The sequence below is a fragment of the Brachypodium distachyon genome, chromosome 2 (assembly GCF_000005505.3).
Source record: "Brachypodium distachyon strain Bd21 chromosome 2, Brachypodium_distachyon_v3.0, whole genome shotgun sequence".
NCBI lineage: Eukaryota > Viridiplantae > Streptophyta > Magnoliopsida > Poales > Poaceae > Brachypodium > Brachypodium distachyon.
The window spans coordinates 3717489-3742134 of record NC_016132.3 but is presented as its reverse complement, the minus strand read 5'-3'; the positions used below and the strand labels follow the sequence as shown (position 1 = coordinate 3742134).

At 44.2% G+C, this 24646-nt stretch overlaps 3 protein-coding genes across 3 annotated transcripts; all 3 read left to right on the top strand.

Annotated features, from left to right (window-relative positions):
* Positions 1–4879: 4879 nt before the first annotated feature.
* LOC100842857 (DDT domain-containing protein DDR4) lies at positions 4880–10079 on the top strand. Its single transcript, XM_003569872.4, has 11 exons — positions 4880–5083; positions 5167–5277; positions 6140–6226; positions 6308–6345; positions 6438–6519; positions 6653–6759; positions 8004–8166; positions 8240–8329; positions 8526–8637; positions 8896–8938; positions 9323–10079. Exons 1-11 carry the CDS (start codon positions 4940–4942, stop codon positions 9867–9869), a joined length of 1524 nt encoding a protein of 507 aa, XP_003569920.1. The 5' UTR covers positions 4880–4939; the 3' UTR covers positions 9870–10079.
* Positions 10080–12257: 2178 nt separating this feature from the next.
* Positions 12258–21618, top strand: LOC100837570 (DNA mismatch repair protein MSH7). The gene is made up of 17 exons (XM_010232240.3): positions 12258–12580; positions 13822–14929; positions 15392–15487; positions 15938–15993; positions 16349–16415; positions 16786–16881; positions 17352–17480; positions 17549–17582; positions 17649–17696; positions 17952–18148; positions 18620–18746; positions 18872–19149; positions 19318–19503; positions 19636–20022; positions 20117–20213; positions 20476–20603; positions 20917–21618. Exons 1-17 carry the CDS (start codon positions 12396–12398, stop codon positions 21385–21387), a joined length of 3690 nt encoding a protein of 1229 aa, XP_010230542.1. The 5' UTR covers positions 12258–12395; the 3' UTR covers positions 21388–21618.
* A 660-nt stretch (positions 21619–22278) lies between these two features.
* LOC106866015 (glycine-rich cell wall structural protein) lies at positions 22279–24087 on the top strand. Its single transcript, XM_014898501.2, has one exon. The coding sequence runs from the start codon at positions 22347–22349 to the stop codon at positions 23865–23867; it is 1521 nt and encodes a 506-aa protein (XP_014753987.2). The 5' UTR covers positions 22279–22346; the 3' UTR covers positions 23868–24087.
* Positions 24088–24646: the final 559 nt, after the last annotated feature.

Below are 24646 nucleotides of genomic sequence, written 5' to 3'. Positions count from 1 at the left end.
CTAATATTATTTTCTGCAAGTTGGGTCGACTAGAGCACAAGCTATAACAAGCAAAGTAGCTAATTAGCCGCTATACAAAACAAATTGCTTAGTTTCTCCGATGATTGTTCATGTAACTGTGTATTTCTCCAAGGGAAAGCAACATGCTCGCCATTACATGCATGTAAATCGTGCATCCAAATATAAAAGGCTAGGAGAGGAAATCGGGAAGGACGCGCCATTCTCATCCCACTCGCCAGATCCAATCTACACACCATACTTCATAACTTCTCTGTAATCATCATCAATACAAAACACCAAGAGCAGGACGTTGGGTTTTACCTCATCGAGGGCCTGAACCTGGGTAATCTCTGTGTCCCCTAGTCCTTGTTAGTCAAAGAGATTGACATTGCATCCCGTGCTTTCCCTAGTCGAAAGCTCTCAAGCTTGGGCATTGTCGAGATGACCCCTCGACACCAATTCCCTCATAAAAAAAAGAGATTCGTTCCCCAATTCCGTTGCAACTAATCGGGCCCAACCCTGAGGGGGCGAGCGGGCCGCCACCCTGGACCGTGCAAACAAGGGGGGTAGGTGCATATGGTACTAGGCCCATACGTATGAGAATCTGCCAGCATTATTTGTGCTTTGTTGATTGACTGATTGACCATGTATGGGCTTGGATGGCTAGCCCATAATCAAAAGCTAGGCCGAATTGAGGTGGAGCTCGGGAGATCAATCGATCAACTCGTTCGAACGGACGAGAAAATTAGGCAAATATCAATATCGCGTAGGCTTTGTCACCGAGAAGCATAGGGGCCGGACCACATTGGCCTAGCTAGAGGGGTGCCAGGATTTTGGTCCAGCCCAATATACTTTTATAATGTCAGCCCAAAAAACAAAAAAGTCAGCCCAGAAACAATCTGATGTAGTGGGTTTGATTTAAATGGGCTAAGCATCGATCGTGTCTCGGAGACGATCCCTGATCGATACTTCGCTGAATTCTCTTCCGCTCCGCTCGTCCCGACTTTCCCTCTCCCGATGGATCGAGAGCAAAGGAAGCCTGCCAATACGCCAACTAGGATTTTAATTATATGTGTTTTTATTGAATTTTTTATACTTTTTCCGGTCAGAATTACTTGTCGAAATATTACATGTATCTAGAAATTTTTTACACATAGATACAGCCGTATTTGAGCAAATTTGAGACAAAAGTAGTACTTCCTATATTGACATGTTACATCATGGCGAATATTTTTTTTATTGGACCATGATGGTTTTAAAACCTGGCGGACACAGCTTTCATCATGGTCTCGCGGTCCGTGAAGACGCTGTCACCCGTCGCTGCGGCTGAGTAGCCTCGTCGTCACCTCGAGCTGGAACTCCGCTAAGGGCATCTTCAACAAGGTACCAGCTAGTATCAGTATTAAAAAATTTCTCTCTTTTTTTCAATGTGTTTTATTTTTTCTTATTCATTTTTTTTTTGATGGACCCACATGTCATCTTTTTTGTTTTTTTGGTATCCGTGTAGTACCTGTTACTTCTTCAAGTAACCATTACTTTGTTGTGACATTTCTCTCTCATCCACATTGGCCACTAATTTCTTGATACTCGTGTAGCATCCCTTGTTGAGGATGTCCTAACCATCGTACCACGTTCGACGCAAAACATGAGTGCCTGATGAGTCTTCGTGATAATCGGTAAGATTTTATTGAGTCGATTTAGCATTTGGTGGCATTGTGTTAGTATTCAGTTAGACAAGAGTAAGACAATTACTTTGCATCTAGCAATGTTAGGAGAAAATTTTGAAGACTTGCTACTTTTCAAAACGGAAGATGAGATGAATATCTATAAATTACTCGTGTCATTTTTTATTCGCTGGTTTATTGCCAAATTTTGATACACATAAATACGTCCATTGATTACTATTTCGATGTTTGTATTAAGGTGTCAGGTTCTAGTCTCGCACCAGAACCCTGGAATCTCCGGACCGCCCCTGCACCTAATGCATGGCTTTCGTTACCCTTGTCTATCGCCTTGACAAGGTTAACCGGTGGCTGCGTCCCCGAGGCCTAGCGCCTCGGTCGGAGCTCTGCCCTCGCCATCCAGAAGCTTACGTCTCCGACTACGGAAAATCAAGTCACGCGTCCTCCCCAACCACAGGTGCCCTCAGTTGGCAAAAAAAAAAACAGTGTCGCCGTCACCCCAGCCCGCCTCCGATTGCGTCGCCGCTCAACTCCGGCAATAAATTCCCGTCGGAGGAGATCACCGACGACATCAACTCCGCCTCTGTTGGACTCGTAAAATCACTGCGAACCTTCAAGACCATCCCCTCGACCCGTCGCATTCGACCTCGCCGTTGGCCACCTGGTAAGAGCCACGTCCCTCCTACGTCAATTCCCTGCCACGCTAGCTGTAGCTGGGCAATGAAACGGCAAAGTTTTTCAAGAGTAAACAGTTTTGACTAGTCATCTTTAAGATGCCCATATCTTTTGATCTATAACTCCTTTTAGACAATCCCTTTCTGTGTCATAGCAAACTTTACGGTAAGATCTAGCTTCTAGACCACTTTATACACTTCTTAAAAATAATTTGCATGGGTTCATATTCAATGGAAATCAAATCTTGTTTAAGCAAAATTTACCTACTTTCTCTGCGGCATTTAGTTTTAGATCTGGTTTTCGTATTAGAATATATGTACGTACCATGTTAGGTACTACTCCATTGATTCTAAATTCTTATCGTTGTTTTAGTGCAAATTTGAACTAAAAAAATGACGGAAATTTAGTATCGGAGGGAGTATTAGAATATCTTGTTGTTTTTGTACTTACGTCTATTTTATTTCGAGTACATTGGAGTAACCTCAATTGAGCAATGCGTGAATCTCGCAGCGCTCATGGTAGATGACCCAATTTGGAGAGTCTAGCTCGCTTTTTTGGAAGAATGAAATTACTTTCTTTGTTTTCATAAATATAAATGTTATGGCTTTGTTGTAAGTTAAGTTAACATCTATGATTCCAAATTAATTTTACTGCATCTGCCATTATATACATGTCACGGTACAATTATTTGTTATTATAGATATTAATATATTTTCTATAGACTTAAAGAAGTCTGACTTAGACAAAATTCGGCAGTGATTGGTTACTACTAGAAGATGGTGGAATGTAATGGAATTTTTTTTGCACTTCAGCATTATTCCCATGTTTGGTTCCTAGAATATAGTATTATTGGAATGAAAACATTTTATTTCTCAAAAGAGTTAGGGCTACTCCAGCGGGGCGACCTAAACGAACCGCTTTTTCTGTCCGGTTTGGTCTGTTTGGGTCGCGGGCCGGACAGAAAATGGTCACAGTCCGGCCTTCGTCCATTTGGGTCGGGACGCGCGTCTAGTGAGGGGACGCAAATTGAGAATAATTTTTTTTTGGAGAAGAACACAACATGAACCCTAAAGAAATTCGCTTCATTTCGTAGATACAAAAAATGGCCCCGGACCGGCCTTCGTCCTCCTACACCAGGGGAGGAAAGATGGTTATACCAGAGTGGGTTGTTAACCACTCAGGAAAACTAAATTTCTAAAATGGTTCATAACCCACCCCGGAAGCTATTGAGCGTCCTCGTCGGCGCCGGGGAACCGGAGCAGCGGCGCCACCTCCTTGTCGGCAAATTCGAACGCACGGTCTGCCGCCATCCCTCGGGCGATCTCCTTGGCGCTGTGCTCCGATGAGGCCTTCGTCACAAGAAAGATGAGGCACTCCTCCTCTTCCTTGGGAGGCCCAAGAACCCAGAACTCAACATAGCGGGCTTCCTCCTCCATCGTCTCCACCTCCGGCGTCGCTACTTCTTCCTCCCGCCGGACCTTGGGCTTCCGGACGCCGCGCCTCCTGCGACGCCCTCCTGATCGAGGTCGGCGTTCGTACTTCGTACTGAACGCTGACGGACGAGACGGTGGGGGATCCATGTCGCCGGCGGGAAGCTAGGGTTTCGTTGGGGTGAGTGGAGTATGTGGTGGGGTGGGGGAATGGGGTCGACTCGGTCCCATTAAAAAGGACCCGAGGGCTGGGTTGTTGGGCCGCTGGCAAGTGGCCCCGAGAATACGAAAGGATTTGACCCGTGTGGACCAAACGGACCGTGCGGCGCTTCGTTCCGCGTCCGGAGACGCATACCCGCCCCAAATTTGGGGTCGGAATGGGTCGGCACGGACCAGAATCCGGACCCTTCCTCTCCCACTCTCCTATTTTTATCGGCATCTTATTCCATCTTCAGAATCAAACACATAATAGAACCATTCCTTCTGCCCTATTCTATCAACCGGATAAAATCTATCCCCGCTTGGGAGCACTATATTATTTTCCAAGAGATTCTTTTTGCAGCTGTAATCCACCGGTCACAAGAAAACCACTTAATACACCCGGAAGCTAAACAGGGTCTCCTTCGATCTGTATCAATTTTCGGTCGTAACAAATCCAAACCGGGGGTGAAAAAAACCGAAAACGGTGATCAAATCGGTGATTTGTGTGCTGGCCGGAAAATATTTACATACGCAGGTATGGGCTAGAAAACTGCGAGCCAAGCGGGGTCTAACCGTTTTATTTTCTCAACAAAATACCGAACCATGGAATTGGATGGTTCCTCACCCGTTTGCAAGTTGCAACCAAGCACATTACTAACATCGGTAATAGATTACGATATCAAGACTACGGTCTCAGTTTTCCCCTCGGTTTTCTTTCTAAAACTGTGCAGTGAAATATCCGATTAAATCCATCTTCTTTTCTCAAATAGAAAAGATTAAATCCAGGTTTTCTTGGAGTATAAACCCTAAAAATACATTTGCCGGTCTGCTCGAAAAATCACAGCCTATAATAATCGGCCAGTAACAGCGCCGCCCCACCGCGCGCCTCCCGTCCCGCCCCCTGCCCACAAAATCTCCCCCCTTTCCCGCCCACCCAACGCTCCCCGCCCCATGGCCTCGCCGGCGAAGCGTGCGAAGCCCTTGTCGCCGGCGAAGCTCCGGGCGTCGCCACCTCCGGAGGAGGCCCCCGCCGAGGATCCGCGCGTGCTTCTCCGGCGCCGGTGGGAGCTCGCCTCCGTTCTCCATTTTTTCATGGTGAGCCTGCCCGCTTCGGCTAGGGTTTTCTTTTCCCCTTAACTGCTTGCTCTGCTTCGGCGTAATCGGCTTCGGATTTCCAGGTGTTCGAGCCGGTGATCGAGGAGAACCTGGGGCTCTCGGCCGAGGAGATCGAGACGGCGCTCATCTCCAACAACCACGACCTTGCTCGCATACACATTGCCCTTTTGAAGGTAGTGTTACCATTTTTTTGCTGACTTCGTAATTATTAAATTTGTGTGCTAGGTTCGTGTGGATCGTGCATAGCACTTTGGTGATCTGATTTGTTTCAGGCAACAGTGGGATTGTGTGTTTAGAAATCAGATGCGTAGTGGTATCTCTGCATAGTGAAGGTTTGGAGTGTGTATTAGGGGGTGTTTTGAGTTGATGCAATCTGTTAATGCTGTAATCACTTGATCTTTGGGAGAAAAAAACTAGGAGTAGTTCTTATTTTCAGTCACGCATATTGTGCATAGCTAGTTATTCATGATAATGTTTGATGAAACGAAAACCAGGGTGACCTCATTCGTTTCATGTTCATGATATAAATATGATTATGCATATCTGTCTGATACGTAGGTAAAAACAGTATCTGATTAGTTGTTTATTTGCTTTTCATCAGACCAATGTATTTGTCTGGCTACTATTTTGTTTAACGAAATTATTTATCTCATGTAGATTCTTACCCATCATTCCAGAAAAATATCAATTATGTTCTTAAGTGAAAATATCACATGAACTATTTGTCTCTAGTGTCTATGTCTCACTAGGGCAAGGCGAATCAATTTTGCTTAATACCTCCGGGTTGTAGAACATGATGAGCCTGCATTTCTCAACAGAACATGTGCAGCGTAGCTTTGATGGTTTACATATTTATAACTGAAGTTTTGCATCATTTACTATATGATATATGGAGTATTTGTGCATGGGACCCTACAGTCTATGTTATAAGAGTTCTTGCTTTTGACATAATAAAGTATTAATGCGTTTTATGTTGTACCATGTCATGTCTGTCCCAGATATTGTTTACTGACTTGTGGTGGTCAAATGTATCAGGGAATTCCACCAGTTAAGAAAAATCTGGATGTCAATGATGGATGGGTGATAGCAACAGCCAAGGAACTGTCAGACTGGTGGTCATGGGTAGGTTGCTACATCGTTTGGCTTTTTTACTAATGTAAATAAAATAGACTTCCTCCAGGCCTTACTAAAAATTTTCTTCAGGTTGCTGAAGGAGCCAACCCATTCAAAAGAAGTCCTGGGTATCTACATCTACCGTCACATTGTAAATAAGGCTATGCGTGTGTACTACTCTATTGATTTTTTTCTCACTACAACATATTTGCCTGTGCAGCAAGGAAGTCGAGACATATAAGGAGCAGGACCCAATAAGTCGTTTGTTCATACTCAAAGCGCTCTGCGAAGTTCGTTCAGAGGTAGTGCTTTTTGTGGAATTTGATTTCAAATGGTCAAATGTCAATTACCTGGGCATTTTGATCAACTGAATATTAAAAGTATTTGTGAGTATTTTGCCAAAGATTGAATTGATATAAATGATCTGTATTGCAGCAAACTGATGCAGTATGTTACGTTAATGATGAGATGAAGAAAGGAGTTGATATTTCCAACTTCCGGAAAGAAAAGTTTGGGAGTGCTAGCAATGGTACTACGTATTGGTGGGTAATTTTCTTTCCCTCTTCATTGCATTTTCAGGAATCTATCATCTCCAGTCAATCAGTCACTGCTGTTCGCTTTTAAGTCAACCAGTAGCAGTAAGTTTTTACTGCAAGAGGTTATAACCTTGAGGGGCGAAACCCGATATGCTCCTATATCATTCCAAGTCCTAGATGGGACCAGCATTATGTTTGTAAGGCTAGGGAAGAACCTGCAGGCTGCAGCTTGAGGCTTAACCCGGTTAATGGTTCTTATTTTCCTTGTTTCTCAAGTCAGTCAATTAGTTTCCAAAAGAGTTGTGAAGATAGGAAAGAACCAGAGTTTGTTGGGCAAGAGTCTGATAACTTGGGGTTCAAGAAGACGTCCATATATTGTGTAATCAATCTATCAAGGAAACCAGAAAGCGGAGGTTTACCTCCATCAACTCTCTCTCCTACCTCTCACCACACCACAACACAGCAGCCCTCATGATTACGCTCTCCAGAGCTTGGGTCATGACATCTTATGATAAGCCTTCATATGCCCCTAGGCCCATATGTCAAAGACCAGCCTGACCTGCATGACCTAGACAGGCAGTGGTCAACTTTGCAGGTGCATCTAAGGATTTAACAGTTGATGCAAGGGCTGGTTTTTTATATACTATCGTATGACGACAGTGATCCTGTTATTTTCTTATCACCTATGTAAGCTTTTGTCTATATAGCAATATCACCTATTTAAGCTGGTTCTGCATATTGCAACATTGTAAGCTGAAACTTTGGAAACAGAAGTTGATGCAGTCTGTAATATACATACTCGAACTATATTGGACAACTGGGAGCGTTTACATAGCTAATCAAATTTAAATGCTCAGCTGTGAGTAAAGCGATTGTTTGTAAAAATGCAAAAGATAATTTCAATGGCTATGCTAGATAAATGTGGCTGGTTGAAAAGAATTTTTCCTTCATTCTTGGTATTGTCCTTCTTGGTCTTTAATGACTACCTACTGTATTCACAGTAAGAACTCTTCTAGTATCCTCACATGCTTCCGTTAAAGTGATGCTCCACATCTTCTTGGCAGTCTTGGACTTTGACTCCTTTTCATTTAGTGTTTCTTTTCTGCCAATTTCACATTCCAGAGAAGTAATTGAGGCGTCCCTTAGTGTGGGTGATATGGTGTAGAGCTATGGCTCCATGGAGCTGACGAACATTTTTTTTCTATTGTTTTCTTGCTGACACAGTTATTTTAAATCTTCCTGTTTGTTAGGTACGTTGGGGACTCAACTCTTGGCCATAGATTATACAAAGAAGATGTAACAATTGATTTTAAGAAGAACTGGAAGGGAAAAGATGGCCGTTTGACAAAACCAGTTACAAATATTCATTGGGAAACAGCTGCTGCTAATCTCGATGAGTTTATTGAAATATCAGTTAGGGTTCCTGCTGATATGATTTCTGTGTCTGTACTTTTTAGTATCAATACTTGACATGCGATCTTGACAGGAGAAGTTATGCAGCAATGGTCGGTCTGAATCTGTCATTGGGGAGCATCTTAAGGAAAATATCATTCCAGCTGTGGAGAAGTTTCAAAAGGTAACCTCCAATCCTACATGCTTCCCACTTTGTTTCATTTATGTTTTTCTGTAATCAGCTCTTGAGGTTTTTAGAAACACGAAGACACTTGCATTTTGTGAATGGCCTGCATTTACCCTTGGCACCAAGCTTTTGCTTCATTTTGCTGATGATTTATCAGTGCATTCTTATCTTTTCAACTTCTTTTTACTTGCAGAGGAAAGAGAGGGACTTAAAACGTCAGCAGAAGAAGATTGAGAGTTTAGCTTTTGCTGATGATTTCAAATCCCGTTCATTGCGTGCACGTAAACCTGTCAACTACAGTTACTGTAAGGAGCTTTGCTATTCAGCACATCCTTGTTTACACATGAAATGGAATGAAATCTTTTCACAAGTATTCTTGCATTCACAATGATCTTTGGATTCATGACCTGCAGCTTGGTTGCATTGAAACTCATGTTGCATCCCTCATTCTGTAGCCAACTTTATGCTTCTCTCAATATGTTTTTACTTTATAAATAAGATTTATATTCTCTTACTACCTGCTATCTCTTAAGATCGATAACCTGTATTTGTTTTTTGTGCAGCTGATTATGATCGTTCCATAAAGGAGGCAATAAAAGCTGCAGCGTAAGTTCAACTTCAAAGCACCCTGCTGTTTTCTCCCTACTTTCTCAGGAATTAGCATTTAGTTGCTTCGGTGCAAAACAAGCATCAGCAGATTTCTTACGGTACTGCATACTGCCTTTTGAATGTGTGTCCGTGATATTACTGTTTGCAAGCATGCTGTGCAGTTTGCAACTTCTGTTTGGGGATTTGTGCATATAGAAAACCAAAGAAAAAAGGATGTCTCAGAACACTTGGTTCGAGGGATTTCACCCTGTCTGTTTCTCCTCGAAGAAACATTAGAAATGAATGTTGGATTGCATTCTCGTTTCTTGTTCATGTACTTATTTGTCCTGGAGAAACTGCCAACACATCCTTCTTGAAAAGAATCAATGTACTTCAATGCAGGAAAGCAAAGGAATCTGAATCACACAAGGAAGTAGGCAAAACGGAAAAGCATGTTCCTCACCACGGAGACAATGGAGCCAATGTAGGATCTGATATCAGGCCAGAGCATAATGAAGATAGAGGACAGCAGCATGCCAAGTGCAGAGACCTGAGTTCTGATGACGATGACGACGACAATGCTGGCGAAGTCTCAGACTATAATGACAAGGATGGCAGCTCCTCCAGCAGTGACGGAGACAATGATGCTTCTGATCCCCACAAGGGCAGCTCGGATGAGGAGGATGCTTTTGTAACGCGTAAGAGGACACGTCTTGCTGTCCGCCGTGGGCTTGATACCAAGCCTCGACAAGGGCTCCGTCGGAGTCGGAGAAATATGAAAGATTCTGAAGAAACCGTGCACCCAGAGCAGATTTCCCCTGAAGCAATGACGAAGAAAACGACAAGGCAAAGACCAACACCCATCTCCAAGCAGTTCTCCTTGTCAGGCTCTGAAGATGACCGTTCACAGTCTGTTGCAGACTCTGAGGAGGGGTCTGACTCGCCTTAGATGATGAATTTATGCTCCTCTTTTGTATTTTGTATTATATGGGAGTCGGCGAGTTCGATAGTTTGATCCTCGCGGCTTTCCACTTGTACCAGCTAGGGGAAATCAGACATCTCCCCGATTACAGCCTACAACAGAGTTACTTTCAAAATCTTCGGCATATCTATGCTTGTGTTATGGTGATTGTACATACTTGTCAGTGCGACCGTGTCAGCCAGTCACTTTTTTAGAGCCAAAGGCCCCGCCCAGTTCCATTTCATTGAAATGAAACACAAACCAGTTACAGGAGATGTTCAGTTTTTCAGCAGACTAAATGAAAAGCAAAAACAGCATGCCCCTAAAGTGAGCTCACAAGTGAAAATAAGTTCGATACAGCAGGTCTTAACAAATCGACAGGCCACACTCAGAACAGATCTTCAAGTGAGCAGCACGCGCCGACTGCCGGACGCCTGTGGAGTACCAGGTCCCATCGACACCAGCCGACGCTTCTTCAGGGTGCCAGGAGCTGGGGAGGTTCCCTCACTTAGGTTTCCATCAGGGATATGCACATCAGCCAGTCACTTCACTTGATGTCTATTTCATGGAACGTGTTTTGATAAAAAGCATGATCTGTCCAGCGAGCCTGCTGTGAACTGTGGCATGCTTGTATTTCTTTTTTTTGCGGGTAGGGATAATAAAGGCTAAAGCGACATAAACAAACAGGGCACAGGCGACTCGTTTCATCTTCTAGTCCCAAAGACAGTAGTATCGGTTCAAAATTTACAGGACGGAAGTAACATGAACAAGATTTCCTATTCATAAACTGTTTTTTCCAATCTACCCATCCTTCCTTCCTTCCCTTGGTGTCGCCAGGCCGACGGACGGATCAATGCACGAGGTAGGTGACGGCGAGCGCGGCGGCCATGAGCAGGCACGCCACGGCCTGGTCGACGACCCTCCTCCCGCCGTCGCGGCCGGCCGCCATCCGCTCCGCCGCCTTCCTCGCCACGCCCACGGCGGCGGGCACGTCGACGGCCGCCGCGCGATTCATCTCGATTCGACCGATCGACCTACCTCCGCGGGATAACAATAATAATCGAGAAAAAGGAGATCTGGATCCTGGTTGTGCTGCTCCCTGGACGCGGTGGAGTAGGCGCGTTTATATAAGGGGGAATTTCTGGAGCTGTTCTCTGTGTCGGATTCGCAGTCAAATTAACGTCCGTGCTGTCTGCGGGTATAGATGGGGAGCTTTGCTTAGGCGCGTCGTTGTTGTTGAGAAGCTTCCCGTTGGGTTTCCGTGGTGGACACGCGGATGGACCTGACCGGAATTGAAACCGCGTCCGAGCCGGACTAGTTGCTCGGGTCAAGCGGCACCGAGGACCGATGATTAGAACAGGCACTCGATCGACAGGTGGAAGCCATTAACAGGATCCAAACAAAATTTTCTTTTCTTTTTTAAGAAAGAGACCCAAACAAAAGGTTTCAGAAATTCAGGTAGAACATGTAGTGTTTTAAATGAAATCCCTAATCCAGTAAAAGCGTGAAAGTAGGAGATATTTTAAATAACAAGATGCAAAGGGGTTTATGGTTGGTGCCGGCCGCCACTATCAGCAAGGCAGCGCCACGACGGTGTATGCCGTAGTTGTAGACACGATTCAAATGCAAATGCAGATAAGCAAGAATGCAACGAATCGAAGAAAATTCGCTTAGGCAGGGCTGGGTCAGCTAGCCTCGGTGAAGTTGTGTACCCAAACCTCAACGTAGACTAGTACCCGTCGGTAGAAAATTAGTAGAACTGAACCATTCATCTTAAGAATCAAAAAGACGTAGGCTTTGTTTGTTTGGACTTTTGCTTCAGCTTCTGCTGCTTTTAGCAATTTCAAAAGCACTTCTCCTGTTTACACATGAAGCTTGAGAAGCACCTTCGGACGTGCTTCGGGTGCTTCTAGCTAAGAAGCACATCCGGCGGTGCTTCTCAAGCTTGAGGTGCTTCTCAAGCTTCATGTGTAAACGAAAGAAGTGATTTTCAAAATTTTAAAAGCGCTGGAAGCTGAAGTCCAAAGCATGATCTTCGGAGATTCTTCGCCGCTCAGCACACAGGAATCCTAACATGTCGTCACCGGAGTGAAAACTTCAGCTGGCAAACCATCGGGCCTCGTGGGCCGCATCTTTGCCCCGGCTTCCAGGTGTTGGCGCACACCAAAGACATCGAGCCATCGTGCCAAATCTAGGCCCATCGTGCAATCAAGCTGGAAGGCCAACATGGGCTGTTAGCCTAAAGGCCCAGCCCGTGTGCTACTCTCTCCTCGATTGGGAAAACTTCAAACAGGCAGGGAAACTGGGAAAGCGGAAAATTGCCCTCGCCGCGCCGCCTCGCCCAGTCGCCCTTGCATTTCCCGCTCTCGAATTCCCCCAAATAATTTTCATTTCATTTTCCCTCGTGCCATCTCCTCCCGGCCTCCCGCTCGTCCTCAACCTCACTTCCCCCGCTTCTCCCGCCACGGCGGAGCCAGCCAGCCACCTCGAAGCATCCACCACCGGTTCCCCACGATGCAGCCGCGGCGGCAGCAGCAGTCCATCCTCTCATTCCTCCAGCCGCGCCGGAGCCCCGCGGGGGAGGATGCGCTCGGCGCCGGCACCGACACCGGCACGCCCCCCGAGAGGCCCCCGCGGCCTCCCGCCGCGTCGGTCGACGGCATCATGGAACGGCTCGTGCGTCCGCCGTCGCAGGGGAGGTACGGACGCGATCATCCCATCTCTTGGTCAGCGCCGGTCGCCGTCCTGCGGGAGGCTAGGGTTTTGTCTGGGTTTGGGGAATGCCGTTGCTGCCATATCTGTTGGACTGTGACTCTGTGAGCTTATCACTTCGAATGGATTCGTTTAGGTTGTTCCTTGATAGTGAATGTGGGTATTCGATCGATTTGATTGTGGGACTGTGGGTTGGTCTCCGTATGCTGTTTGAATTTATTTATTTTCAATAAAATTTGGCGTGGTTTCATTTGTTGATGTTAGCTCGATTATGCCCACAGTAGAGAGGAGACCGGTGTCAGTTTGGCATTGCACCGTATCTGTTCCCTTTTTGATGGGCATAGCTTTTCAATGTTCATTGTTCTCGACCACTGCATGTGTTGTCTATCGTGCCTGCATTGTCCTCATGGGTAATACTCCCTCCGTCCCATATTAAGTGTCGAAATATTACATGAATCTAGACGTTTTTTAGGCATAGATACATCCATATTTGGGCAAATTTAAGGCACTTAATATGAGACGGAGGGAGTATTATTGTTTCCCTTAGAAGTATTATTGTTCAAATCCGTTGCTTACTGTTTGTTTGTTTGGGCCTTGGGCGGTTTAGCGGTTAGATAGCGCTTTATTTTTCATTCTACACTTGTATCTTTGTTCAAATCATTTTCTCTTGACCCACCACCACCATAATCTACTGAAACTGAAGTAAATGTCAAGTTCGACGCTATTCCAGACAGCCGGAAGGGACAATTTGTATGGGCTGGCACATAGCTCCATCATTTACAGATTCATATTTTGCACGTGGTGTACTACCTCACTTTGTGTAGTTAGCTTCAACCTCAAGGTCATCACATTCTTGGTTCAACGTTTACCCTTTTTTTTTCAAAAGCCCGCGATAGCGGCCGGATTCCATTAAAAGATTAACGGAACAACAGGACTAAGTCTTTAAGCAGAAAGCTCAATGTTTAACTGCGCTAACTGTCCTTCACTTCAGTGTATAATGGATGCTGGAATGAACTAATGGTTCATTGGATTGGATGTATCTGTTCTCCATGTTGTTCGGTTTATCTCAGATGTTTTTTCTTGCTCACTAAAGCGTCTTGTTTGCTGGTTAAAACGGACAGACTTTCCACTTTCAGATTGTCCAGATCAAATATTTCATTGGACTTTGGAAAACATTGTCTTGTTTTGACTGCACCATCATGATGATGTCCTTTGTTCTTTTTTGCAGAAACAAAGATGTGTCCCAGGTTAAACATGTTGAGATATCCTTACCTGTCAAAAGTCAAGATCCCTCACATGAGTGCCCAAGCGCATTATTCTCAGGACCATACAAAGGCAAATATAGCAGAGAAACTACCTTGGAAACTACGCTATTTGCAGAACATGGTACGAATAGCATTCCTCTGCAGGAACCCTTGAAGTACTCCATGAGATCTTCGACAGATGAATTTGTTAGAGCATGCACACTGTTCCCAGAACATGGTTCAGATCAAACTCTTCAGGAGTATCCGAAGAAGTTTTCCTCAGAGTCTCCCAATAATAAGTACATTCAAGCTACTTCAATATTTGAAGAATTTGATGTACAAACTCCTTCCCAGAATCCCTTAAAGAGAATCTTCTCTGGACCTTCTCATGGAGCAGATACACCTTTATCAGAGTATGGTTCAGATCAAACTCTTTTGCAGCATCCATCGAAGAAGTTACCATTAGTCTCTTCTAGTGGTGAATATGTCAGAGCAGCAACACTGTTTGGACTTGATTCGAATGATACTCATACACCAAAACACGCAAAGAAGCTATTCTCTAGGTCTTCAGAGCCTTCATACATTAAAGGAACAAATTTGTTTGCTGAATTTGATTCCCATGGAACTCCACTACAGAATCACTCAAAACATTCCTCTGTATTTATGAATGGTAAACATAATGGAGCACCTGCTACACTATTTCCAGAACTTGATTCTTTTTCTCTGAAACCAGAAATGCCAATGACACGAGCAGTGACTCCTCGTGCAAAGCGAGTTCAACAGGATCAATGTGTGACTACCAAAAACCAACACCCTCCTTTGTGGGGTTCAAACAAGAAGGTGAAATCAGCTCATTGTTCTCCAGCCAAGAAGATGGTTCATGATGAAATGGCTGAAATTGCACGTAGTAAGTTTGAATGGCTGAACCCTTTGAATATCAGGGATGGAAATAAAAGGCGGCCAGAGGACCCACTTTATGACAAGAGAACGCTCTTTATTCCACCTGATGCACTGAGAAAGATGTCAACATCTCAAAAGCAATACTGGACTACTAAATGCAAATATATGGATGTGGTCCTCTTTTTCAAAGTGGTAGGTTCCATCACTAATGACTCATAGACTGCCAATAGGCAGCCTATTGTCTGTAAGATTATCATCTGAAAGGTTACTGTAGTTCTAATCAGTATCTCATACCTTGGTGCCATACTGAGCTGTCGCACAACCCAATAATCAGGAAGTCGATGTTTTTTTCTCACGGGACTACCATTTAAGCAACTTACTCATTTATTCTATGTATACTGACATATCCACCAGAATAAGACCTTTTATAAATGACGTTTGTTCTAGTTAATAGTCCAAAATGGTATCTGCTTTATTTTTAGGGTCCTTCAATTGTTACCCTCTCAGACTGCTTACACCTCACAGTTTCTAACTCTGCTTTGATCTCTGTTGCCACTTGCCCCCAACCCCCCAAAATACCTACACTGACCATTTGTTTTATAGTGGTACTTTGATATATATAACCTACAGAAGTGTTTTCTCCCATTTGTGTAGGGAAAATTTTATGAACTCTATGAAGTAGATGCTGAGATCGGCCAAAAGGAACTTGACTGGAAAATGACTATCAGTGGGGTGGGCAAATGCCGACAGGTACGCAACGTCATAAACTATTTCCACTCTTATTTGTCATTTAAATGCTTGGTTCTGCCTTCTGAGTTCTGAATGTCTGGTGTACTGATCTAGATTACTTCCTTTTCAACTCAAGGTAATTTGTGTTGCTTGTGAGGATCATTTGCTGGATCATTTGTCCTATAAATATTATTTTCGCTACATTGTTTTGTGGTATTTAGATAAAGTATTATGTGTGGTAAAATATTCTGGAAATGATTAGCAATACACCTCTTTATCTTGGTTTCATCCTCAGCAGCTTGTGTTATCCATACTTTGTTAGCATGAAAGTAGCATTTCATGTTCGTTCTCGACTAATTCCTTTGTACTAAACCCTCTTGAAGAAAACGGAGCTCAATACTGCCTTTCTATAGCTTGATTATCACATTATGGTATATGATTACGACGTGAAATTTTTCATCTTATATGAAGGTTGGTATTTCAGAGAGTGGGATAGATGATGCTGTTGAAAAGCTTTTAGCTCGGGGGTAAGCTCCTTGTTCGCCTTACGCTTTACCCTTTCTCAGCATGTTAATCTTAATATTATCTTGAACATCATTAAGTCCATGCTCAGTTTTTCCGTTTGGTATTTGTAGGCCGTATTTTAGTTTGTATATGCACTCTTGTTGATAGTAACATTAATATGAGAATTGTACTATTGATTCCCTATCACTTTCTGTGCCAGAGAATCATGGAATTCCAGAAAATTATACCTGTTCCTTTTGAATGTTATATGATATGTGATGTGTTACATCCATTATATTGTTGGATATAATTTTCTCCTGAGCTGTTTTTGTTTCTTTTGGTGGCCGTACTGCTCATCTATCTATCATTTCCCTTCAGATATAAAGTTGGAAGGATAGAACAAATGGAATCTGCAGTACAAGCGAAAGCTAGAGGACCAAATTCAGTAAGTGTTCCACTTCATTGCCTTTTTAGAATGTTGTCATGTGCAAGTGTTATTACTAGACATGCCATAAAAAGCACTATGAATTAGTTTGATAATAACTTCTATTAACATGTGACTGAAAAGGGGTCATGGTCTAAAGTGACACATAGAATGGAGGTAATAGCTATATCTCGTGGAGTGTGCAATCACATTTGAATGCAAATATTTAATATTTACTCTTGTCCAAAGTGCAATCATATTTACTCTTGTCCGAAATGCAAATATGCAATCACCCTGGCATCTGCATCGATTGATGCACAAAAATTATCCTTTCGAGTAACAAGAGGCTGGCGGCATAGACATATAACATTTTATCTTTTACTTTTGCAAGCGTATTGACAGGAAGTTGGTTAATGTATCCACGCCATCAACTGCAGCTGACAGCAACATAGGGGCTGATGCTGTTCACCTTCTTGCATTGAAAGAGGTTTGCTTTTACTAACAATGCAGTGTGTTGCCTTTGGACTATTATGCTGGTATAATGTTCTTTAAGTTCATCTGATACATATGAGAAAAAAATTGCCACCAGAGCTAACCATTTGATAACACAAAGAACAATATTTCCTAAACAGATGGTCTCTGGACACAATAAGCAAATAAATTTACATATAAAGATAGTGATACATCTAAAATCTGGTTGGTCAGTGCATATAAATACGTGGAATTCTATGGCAAAAATAAATAACATGTGAACCAATTAGTGCGGAAGGCATTTATTGGTTTTATCTCTTTTATATATCCTAGTTTTTACTCAGTTTGCCCTGCAGTTTGTTTAGGCCTTTAGGGGTCGGCATATAATTTAGCAAGTGCTATAATGCATCTTGAATTAGTTTTTATTAACATTTTCCGTAGGTAATGCTGATCTAATGCAGCCTTTGTTGTTTCGGGAATTTTCAGGTTACTCTAGCTTCTAATGGTTCTCGGGTCTATGGATTTGCTTTTCTAGATTACGCCGCTCTTAAAATTTGGGTGGGTTCACTCCATGATGATGATTCGTCTGCGGCTTTGGGGGCTTTGCTGGTGCAGGTAACATTTGCAACATATTCTTTGGTTCAACAGATCAGAAATGATCAGTCATCAATATGCTTTTTCAGGTTTCTCCAAGGGAGATAATCTATGAATCCTCAGGTCAGTACATAATTTGTCTTGTAATCTTCATGTATTTAGAAACTAATATTTTTTTCTTTCTGTAAGGTCTCTCAAGAGAAAGTCATAAATGTATGACAAAATATGCATCAGCCGGTAATATCTCGTATCTTTTGCTCTTATAGTTTATCTATTTATCTGGTTTCTGGTAATATCTCGTATCTTTTGCTCTTATAGTTTATCTGTTTATCTGGTTTCTGTGTTATCAATATGTAAGTTAGGAGCTCTTCTACCTTCTTTCACAAAATAGGCTAAGCTGCTGACATATGACAGCTCTTTTTTCACATAACTGGTTAACTGAGTATCAGAGTTGTAAAGTTAATTAGTTAAACACATTTCTTCTAATTGCAGGCTCTGTGAAAATGCAACTGACCCCACTATCCAGGACAGATTTCTCTGATTCTTCACAAATTCGAATGTCAGTACATTCCAAAGGATACTTTAAAGCATCAACAGATTCTTGGTTATCTGCATTAGATTATTCAATGAATCAAGATGCAGTTATTTGTGCACTTGGTGGACTTATTGGCCACTTGACTAGACTTATGGTATGTTTATGTTAAACAACTCTTTTTTTTTTCTTTGACTTGTTGCTCGCTTTCCAGATACGGCAATCAATCTCATTATTAACTGCATTTTCCTTTTCAGCATGCCTAAATATGTTGCTGCACGACACTGTCATTAGGCATCTTTTCCAGTTTTTGTAATACTACTGATCAGTCTGTAGTTTTGCTTTATAAAGCTCACATTTTCTATGTGTAAATATGTTTTGGTTTCAAAATAGTGTAAAAAAAACTACTTGTTGCAAATCAAATACTCCCTCCGACCCATATTACTTGTCTCAAATTTGCCCAAATATGGATGTATCTATGTTTAAAAAGCGTCTAGATACATGTAATATTTTGACAAGTAATATGGGTCGGAGGGAGTAGCGATTCATGTCCTTTTCATAAGATTGCCTTCTACAACTTTGGCCTGAAATGTGTTCCAAGTTCTGAAAAGCTACAATCTGAAAACAGCTAGATGATGCTCTAAAAAATGGGGAAGTCTTACCTTACAAGGTGTACCAAACTTGTCTAAGGATGGATGGTCAGACTCTTGTGAACCTTGAGATTTTCAGCAACAATTTTGATGGTGGCTCATCAGGTAGGAATGCACATTATGCCTGTGTTCTTCTCTAGTATTTGTTTTTTCAGCCTGCTGTGACAATTTCCAAACATATCAAAGCATACTAACACACTGAACTTTGCGAACTCTTTACTTTTCTGCAGGTACTCTGTACAAGCACCTCAATCACTGCATAACTGCATCTGGTAAGCGGCTTCTAAGAAGATGGATATGCCATCCACTAAAGGATGTCGATGCTATAAATAGCAGGCTCGACATTGTTGAGGGTTTCATTCAAAATTGTGGGGTAGGCTCTATTACACTTGAGTATCTCCGTAAAATTCCTGACCTTGAGAGGTTGCTTGGACGAGTTAGATCCACTGTTGGATTAACATCTGATGTTATGTTGCCCTTTGTTGGAGAAAGGATGCTAAAGAGACGGGTTAGTGGTCCTTTTCTTTAATCCTAGCTTTTTAAGTTTTTGCAGCTTCATATTATTTTGCATGGTCTAGATTCATTAGTGACATGCATTTTCTCAAATTATGAAGTTTGTCTTCTTTCTCTATCTCTGCTACTGATTAAGGAAATGCCATTCTTCTGTATCTTCCAGATTAAAACGTTTGGCATGCTTATCAAGGGACTTCGGGTTGGAATTGACTTGTTAAGTATCTTACAAAGAGAGGACCATGGTATCTCAGCACTGTCAAAGTCAGTGGATATTCCAACACTGAGCTCTCTTGGTGAATTAATTCATCAATTTGAAGAGGCTATAGACAATGACTTTCCACGGTACCAGGTATGAATATGCTGAACATGTGTTATCTATCTAAGAAGTGGTTATTTCTTTTATTTTTTGATTAGCTAGTCTCTGTTCCTGACTCCCAACAGTACTCTACCACTTACTGTTTGATTGTTTGAGCTTTTACAGGATCACGATATCAAAGATGATGATGCTAACACCTTAGCTATTCTAGTGGAACTTTTTGTTGGAAAGGCTTCTGAATGGTCTTTCGTGATCAATGCCATCAGCAATATTGATGTCCTTAGGTCCTTCGGAGCAATGGCATTGTCATCATTCGGCACCATGTGTAGACCACAGATTCTGTTGAAAGACAAAGTACCTATACTTCGGATGAAGGGTCTATGGCATCCATATGCTTTTGCAGAAAGTACAACTGGGCTTGTACCAAACGATTTATCTCTTGGTCAGGATTTATCTGGTGATAATCGCTTTGCTTTGTTGTTGACTGGCCCTAATATGGGAGGGAAATCTACAATAATGCGTGCCACCTGCTTGGCTGTTGTACTTGCCCAGGTATGTATAGCTTGCTAAGTCGGTTCTGCCCTTGTGCTTACGAACTTTTGGGCTTCCCCTCTCGGCATTTAATGGAATTTCTTCTGGCTTGCAGCTTGGCTGTTATGTCCCCTGCACATCATGTGAATTGACCCTTGCTGACTCCATCTTTACAAGGCTTGGTGCAATAGATCGGATTATGTCTGGAGAAAGTAAGCAACCATAATCAACAAATTTTGTCATATGTAGCAAATCGTATTGATTCTGAACAAAATGATGCACTCTGATGGTCAAATACTCAAATGTGGTAGCATAGAAAGTACATCTCAATTTTTGTATGGTATAAAATCTGTTGAGTAAATCCATGGATTCTCAACAGAAAACACACATAAAATTTGTTTCGGCCTTGTAATGCTGTATGTATGAGATGTCACTGACCTTAACCTGAATTTTTCATAACTTGTACTCTTGCAGGTACTTTTCTTGTCGAATGTACTGAGACTGCATCTGTTCTCCAGAATGCAACTGAGGATTCTCTTGTCTTGCTTGATGAGCTTGGCAGAGGAACTAGCACATTTGATGGATATGCCATTGCATATGCTGTGAGTCTTCTAGCCATACTATTTCATCACCGTGCTTGCCATGCCCTTCAGTATGTCTTTTTCATACTAGATGCTCATAGCATGGCCTTAAGGTCCTGTGGCATGTGGTAAGCTATTTTGGCTAATTCGCTATTCATAGGATAGCTAGCCATGAAACGGACCAGTTTGTTAGTAAGGAAACCTGTCAATTTATCATTTTCAACATGTCATGCTTATGATGTCTTTTTACCCTGTTTTTGCATTTCTAAACATGCTTGGATCTCTATTATCTGACAAAACATTTTGTGCTTCTGATAACTGTGTTGTGCCTCAGGTATTCCGCCACCTCGTGGAACGGGTGCGATGCCGTCTGCTCTTCGCCACACACTACCGCCCACTGACAAAGGAGTTCGCTTCCCACCCCCACGTGATCCTCCAGCATATGGCCTGCATGCTCAGGCCAAAAAGCGGCAGCAACGGTGACAAGGAGATCACCTTCCTCTACCGGCTCACAGCAGGCGCCTCCCCGGAGAGCTACGGCCTGCAGGTCGCCACAATGGCAGGGCTCCCTAAGTCCATTGTGGAGAAAGCCTCGGTCGCGGGCCAGATGATGAAGTCGAAGCTCACCAGGAACTTCAAGTCGAGCGAAGGGCGAGCTGAGTTCTCCACCATCCACGAGGAATGGCTGAGGACGATCCTAGCGATTGGTGGTGTCAAGGACGCGCACCTGGATGAGGATACCATGGACACGATGTTCTGCATCTCCCATGAGCTAAAGGCTCACTTCAGGAAAGGAGGAAGATGAGCTTAGCACTTAGCTAGTTGCCACTAACCGCTGTTTATTGGTGTTTAAATCCAGTTCAGTACCACGCCTTTATTTGCAAATCTTTGGCGTCAGTAGATGTAGTCTGCAGATTTTTTTATGGCATGTGTCTTCTACCGTCAACAGTTGACTGTCTCACTGTCTTGTATATGTCTTGTGTTTATAATTATGCAACCCCACTTTGGCCCTGGTAAATTCCTCTCTTTGTCTCAACTGTGAACAAGTTCCATTTTCAAAGTCTGCCACTAGAACCCACAATATGCACAATCTGAATTACCTTCGACTTCGTGGAGAGTTTTGATGATTTGCCAAGATCATGCATCAACGCCTGGAATATCAAACTCAACCACTTAGGCTTGGCCAAGATCAAACAAGTCCACTTGCAGAGAAAAGAGGGCGTACCACACCACTGGACTCCCAAACATATGCATCCCATGCATGTCTAGCTGTTCTTCCTCAGCACCCTCCCAGTAGGCCAGTACACAACTACACATTGCTTCTTTGCGAGCTCGCCATTATTTCACAGGCGTGCCATCCACTGCATCCTGCATGCACACACAAGACACAACCACACAACTCACAGGCTAAAAGAAGGCAAGCAGGCAACCAACACCAATCAAGCAAACGCATGCAGAGACCAGCTGCACAGGACAGGGCTGGCTGTGCAAACCAAAGCGAGGAAGCTCTTCGTCTCGTCATAAGCAAAGCACAAAGCACAGGGGACCATGCATTTCAAAGGCGATAATTTGGCCAGCCGTGGCAACGGTCCCCTGTCTGCCCGCCACCAAACTAACCGGAAGCAGAGGCTTCGTCCATTTAATCCAAAGCAGAGCCATCCGTGATCGATCTTCCAGTTTAAATACCAAGCGGCTCCTCCGGCTTTCCCTGCACACGCCCGTACGTGCAAACACGAAGCTATAGATAGATAAAGTGGTTCTCTGATGGGAAATAGCCTGGGAATGCTGTGCTTGCTGCAACTACTGCTGGCGTTTGGGTGCGCGGCAGGCGTCGCAGCTGCCGTGCGGCACGACCCTCTGGCGTGGAGCGATGGCATGGTTGCGGTTGCAGAGAAGGGTTGCGACGAGAAGATGCATAGTAGCAGTGGTGTAGGTGGTGGGATGGGAGGTGGTGTTGGTGGAGGCGGAGGTATGGGAGGCGGTGGTGGGTTTGGAGGAGGAGGAGGTGTAGGCGGAGGCAGCGGCATGGGCGGTGGTGCAGGGTTTGGAAGCGGAGGAGGTGCTGGTGGTGGACTCGGAGGCGGAGGAGGAGCGGGTGGTGGAGTTGGCATGGGTGGTGGGGGTGGAGGTGGATTCGGAGGAGGTGGTGGAGCTGGTGGTGGCATCGGCGGTGGCAGTGGAGGTGGGTTCGGAGGAGGTGGTGGAGCTGGTGGTGGCATCGGCGGTGGCAGTGGAGGTGGGTTCGGAGGAGGAGCCGGTGTCGGAAGTGGCGGAGGACTTGGGGGAGGAGCTGGTCTAGGCAGTGGAGGAATAGGCGACGGTGGAGGACTGGGAGGAGGAGCCGGTGCAGGTGGTGGCGGTGGACTGGGAGGAGGAACCGGTGGTGGAGGAGGATTTGGCGGTGGCGGCGGGTTTGGAGGTGGAGGTGGTGTCGGTAGTGGATTCGGTGCAGGTGGTGGTGTCGGAGGAGGAGGCGGCGCGGGTCTTGGTGGTGGCGTGGGCGGTGGTGTTGGTGGTGGAGGCGGAGGTGGCATGGGTGGTGGTGCGGGTGGAGGCATTGGTGGTGGAGGAGGATATGGAGGCGGAGGTGGCATGGGTGGTGGTGGAGGGTTTGGAGGCGGAGGTAGCATTGGTAGTGGTGCAGGTAGAAGCATAGGTGCCGGTGGAGGGAAGGGTGGCGGTTTTGGAGGTGGTGTCGGCGGAGGCATTGGTGGTGGAAGAGATGGGGGAGCCGGTGCTGGTGTAGGAATGGGAAGCGGTTTTGGAGGTGGTGCAGGAGGAGGTTTCGGGGCTGGTGGTGGATTTGGAGCTGGAAGTGGTGCGGGAGCTGGTTTCGGAGGAGGTGGTTTTGGTGCAGGCGGAGGAGTAGGAGGGGGCTTCGGAAGTGGTGGTGGTGCAGGTGGAGGCATGGGAGCAGGTGCGGGAGGAGGTTTTGGAGCTGGTGGAGGACATGGAGTGGGCAAGGGTGTTGGCGGTGGAGTGGGTAAGGGTGTTGGTGCTGGAGGCAGCCTCGGTGGAGGCGGTGAAGTGGGCAAGGGAACAGGTGGCCTCAGTAGAGGCGGAGGACAAGGCAAAGGCACTGGCAACGGAGCCGGACTTGCAACTGGTGGCGGTGGTGGCCTTGGTGGAGGTGGCAAGAGATCTAATTCTAGAGTTAGGCATGGAGCTAATAGTGAAGGCAGAGTAATAAGCAATGGCAACGACAAGAAAAAACATGGCAGAAAGTACCACGGAGACAGAAGCAACGGTGGCAAGAGAGACCCAAAACAAGGGTGTTTGAACTGAGTGCAACGCAAATTCCATCGTGCTATTTCCCATGTTTTGTATAACTAAATGATTTATTACGTAGTAATAAAGAAAATGTATTTAATTTCAAAGATCCACTTGGAGAGTGCTAACTTGTGATTTGTGAAACCGGCCAAACCAAACAATCATGTCAACCTTGCATGCTGCTGGAAGGTCTAGAACTTAGTTGGTGTTTCAGTTATCTAAACCCTTTGCCTCATCATATTGTGCACCTCCTTTCTATATCACTTATTCCAAAAAAAATTTGAGTCGTCGCTCTTTTCTTTCTCGCAAGCCCACCGGTGCCGATGACCAATGCCACCATGGAGGCAAGGAGCGAAAGGGCTACTTTCAACTCTTTGCCTGAAAATTCAATTTAGTGAAGACAGTTTTTTCGAAAAGTCAGTTTCCCACTATTTAGGCTCTTTCATTTTCATTTATAGGCATTACGGTCGATGGATTGCAAAGACATGGGCTTCATTTTCCAGCTAGCTTCTTATTAAAATATAGAAATAGTCGTGGTATTGCCTACTCATGTTTTTCATCATTATCCGAACTTGTTCCTTTTCAAGGGGGGAGATCAATCACTTGGCCAATACTATAACTGGTAATATATTCGATCGTGTGAATTGATCTTTCAGAGGCATGATCACCAACTTTCATCACAAAAACAAAAAACTTGCAATCACAAAATTGAGCTTACAACTTCATGACCGTAGATTCAACTGAAAAAACAGCAGTAGGTTTGGGCTCAAAGAACCATTGTGCTCAACTTAAAA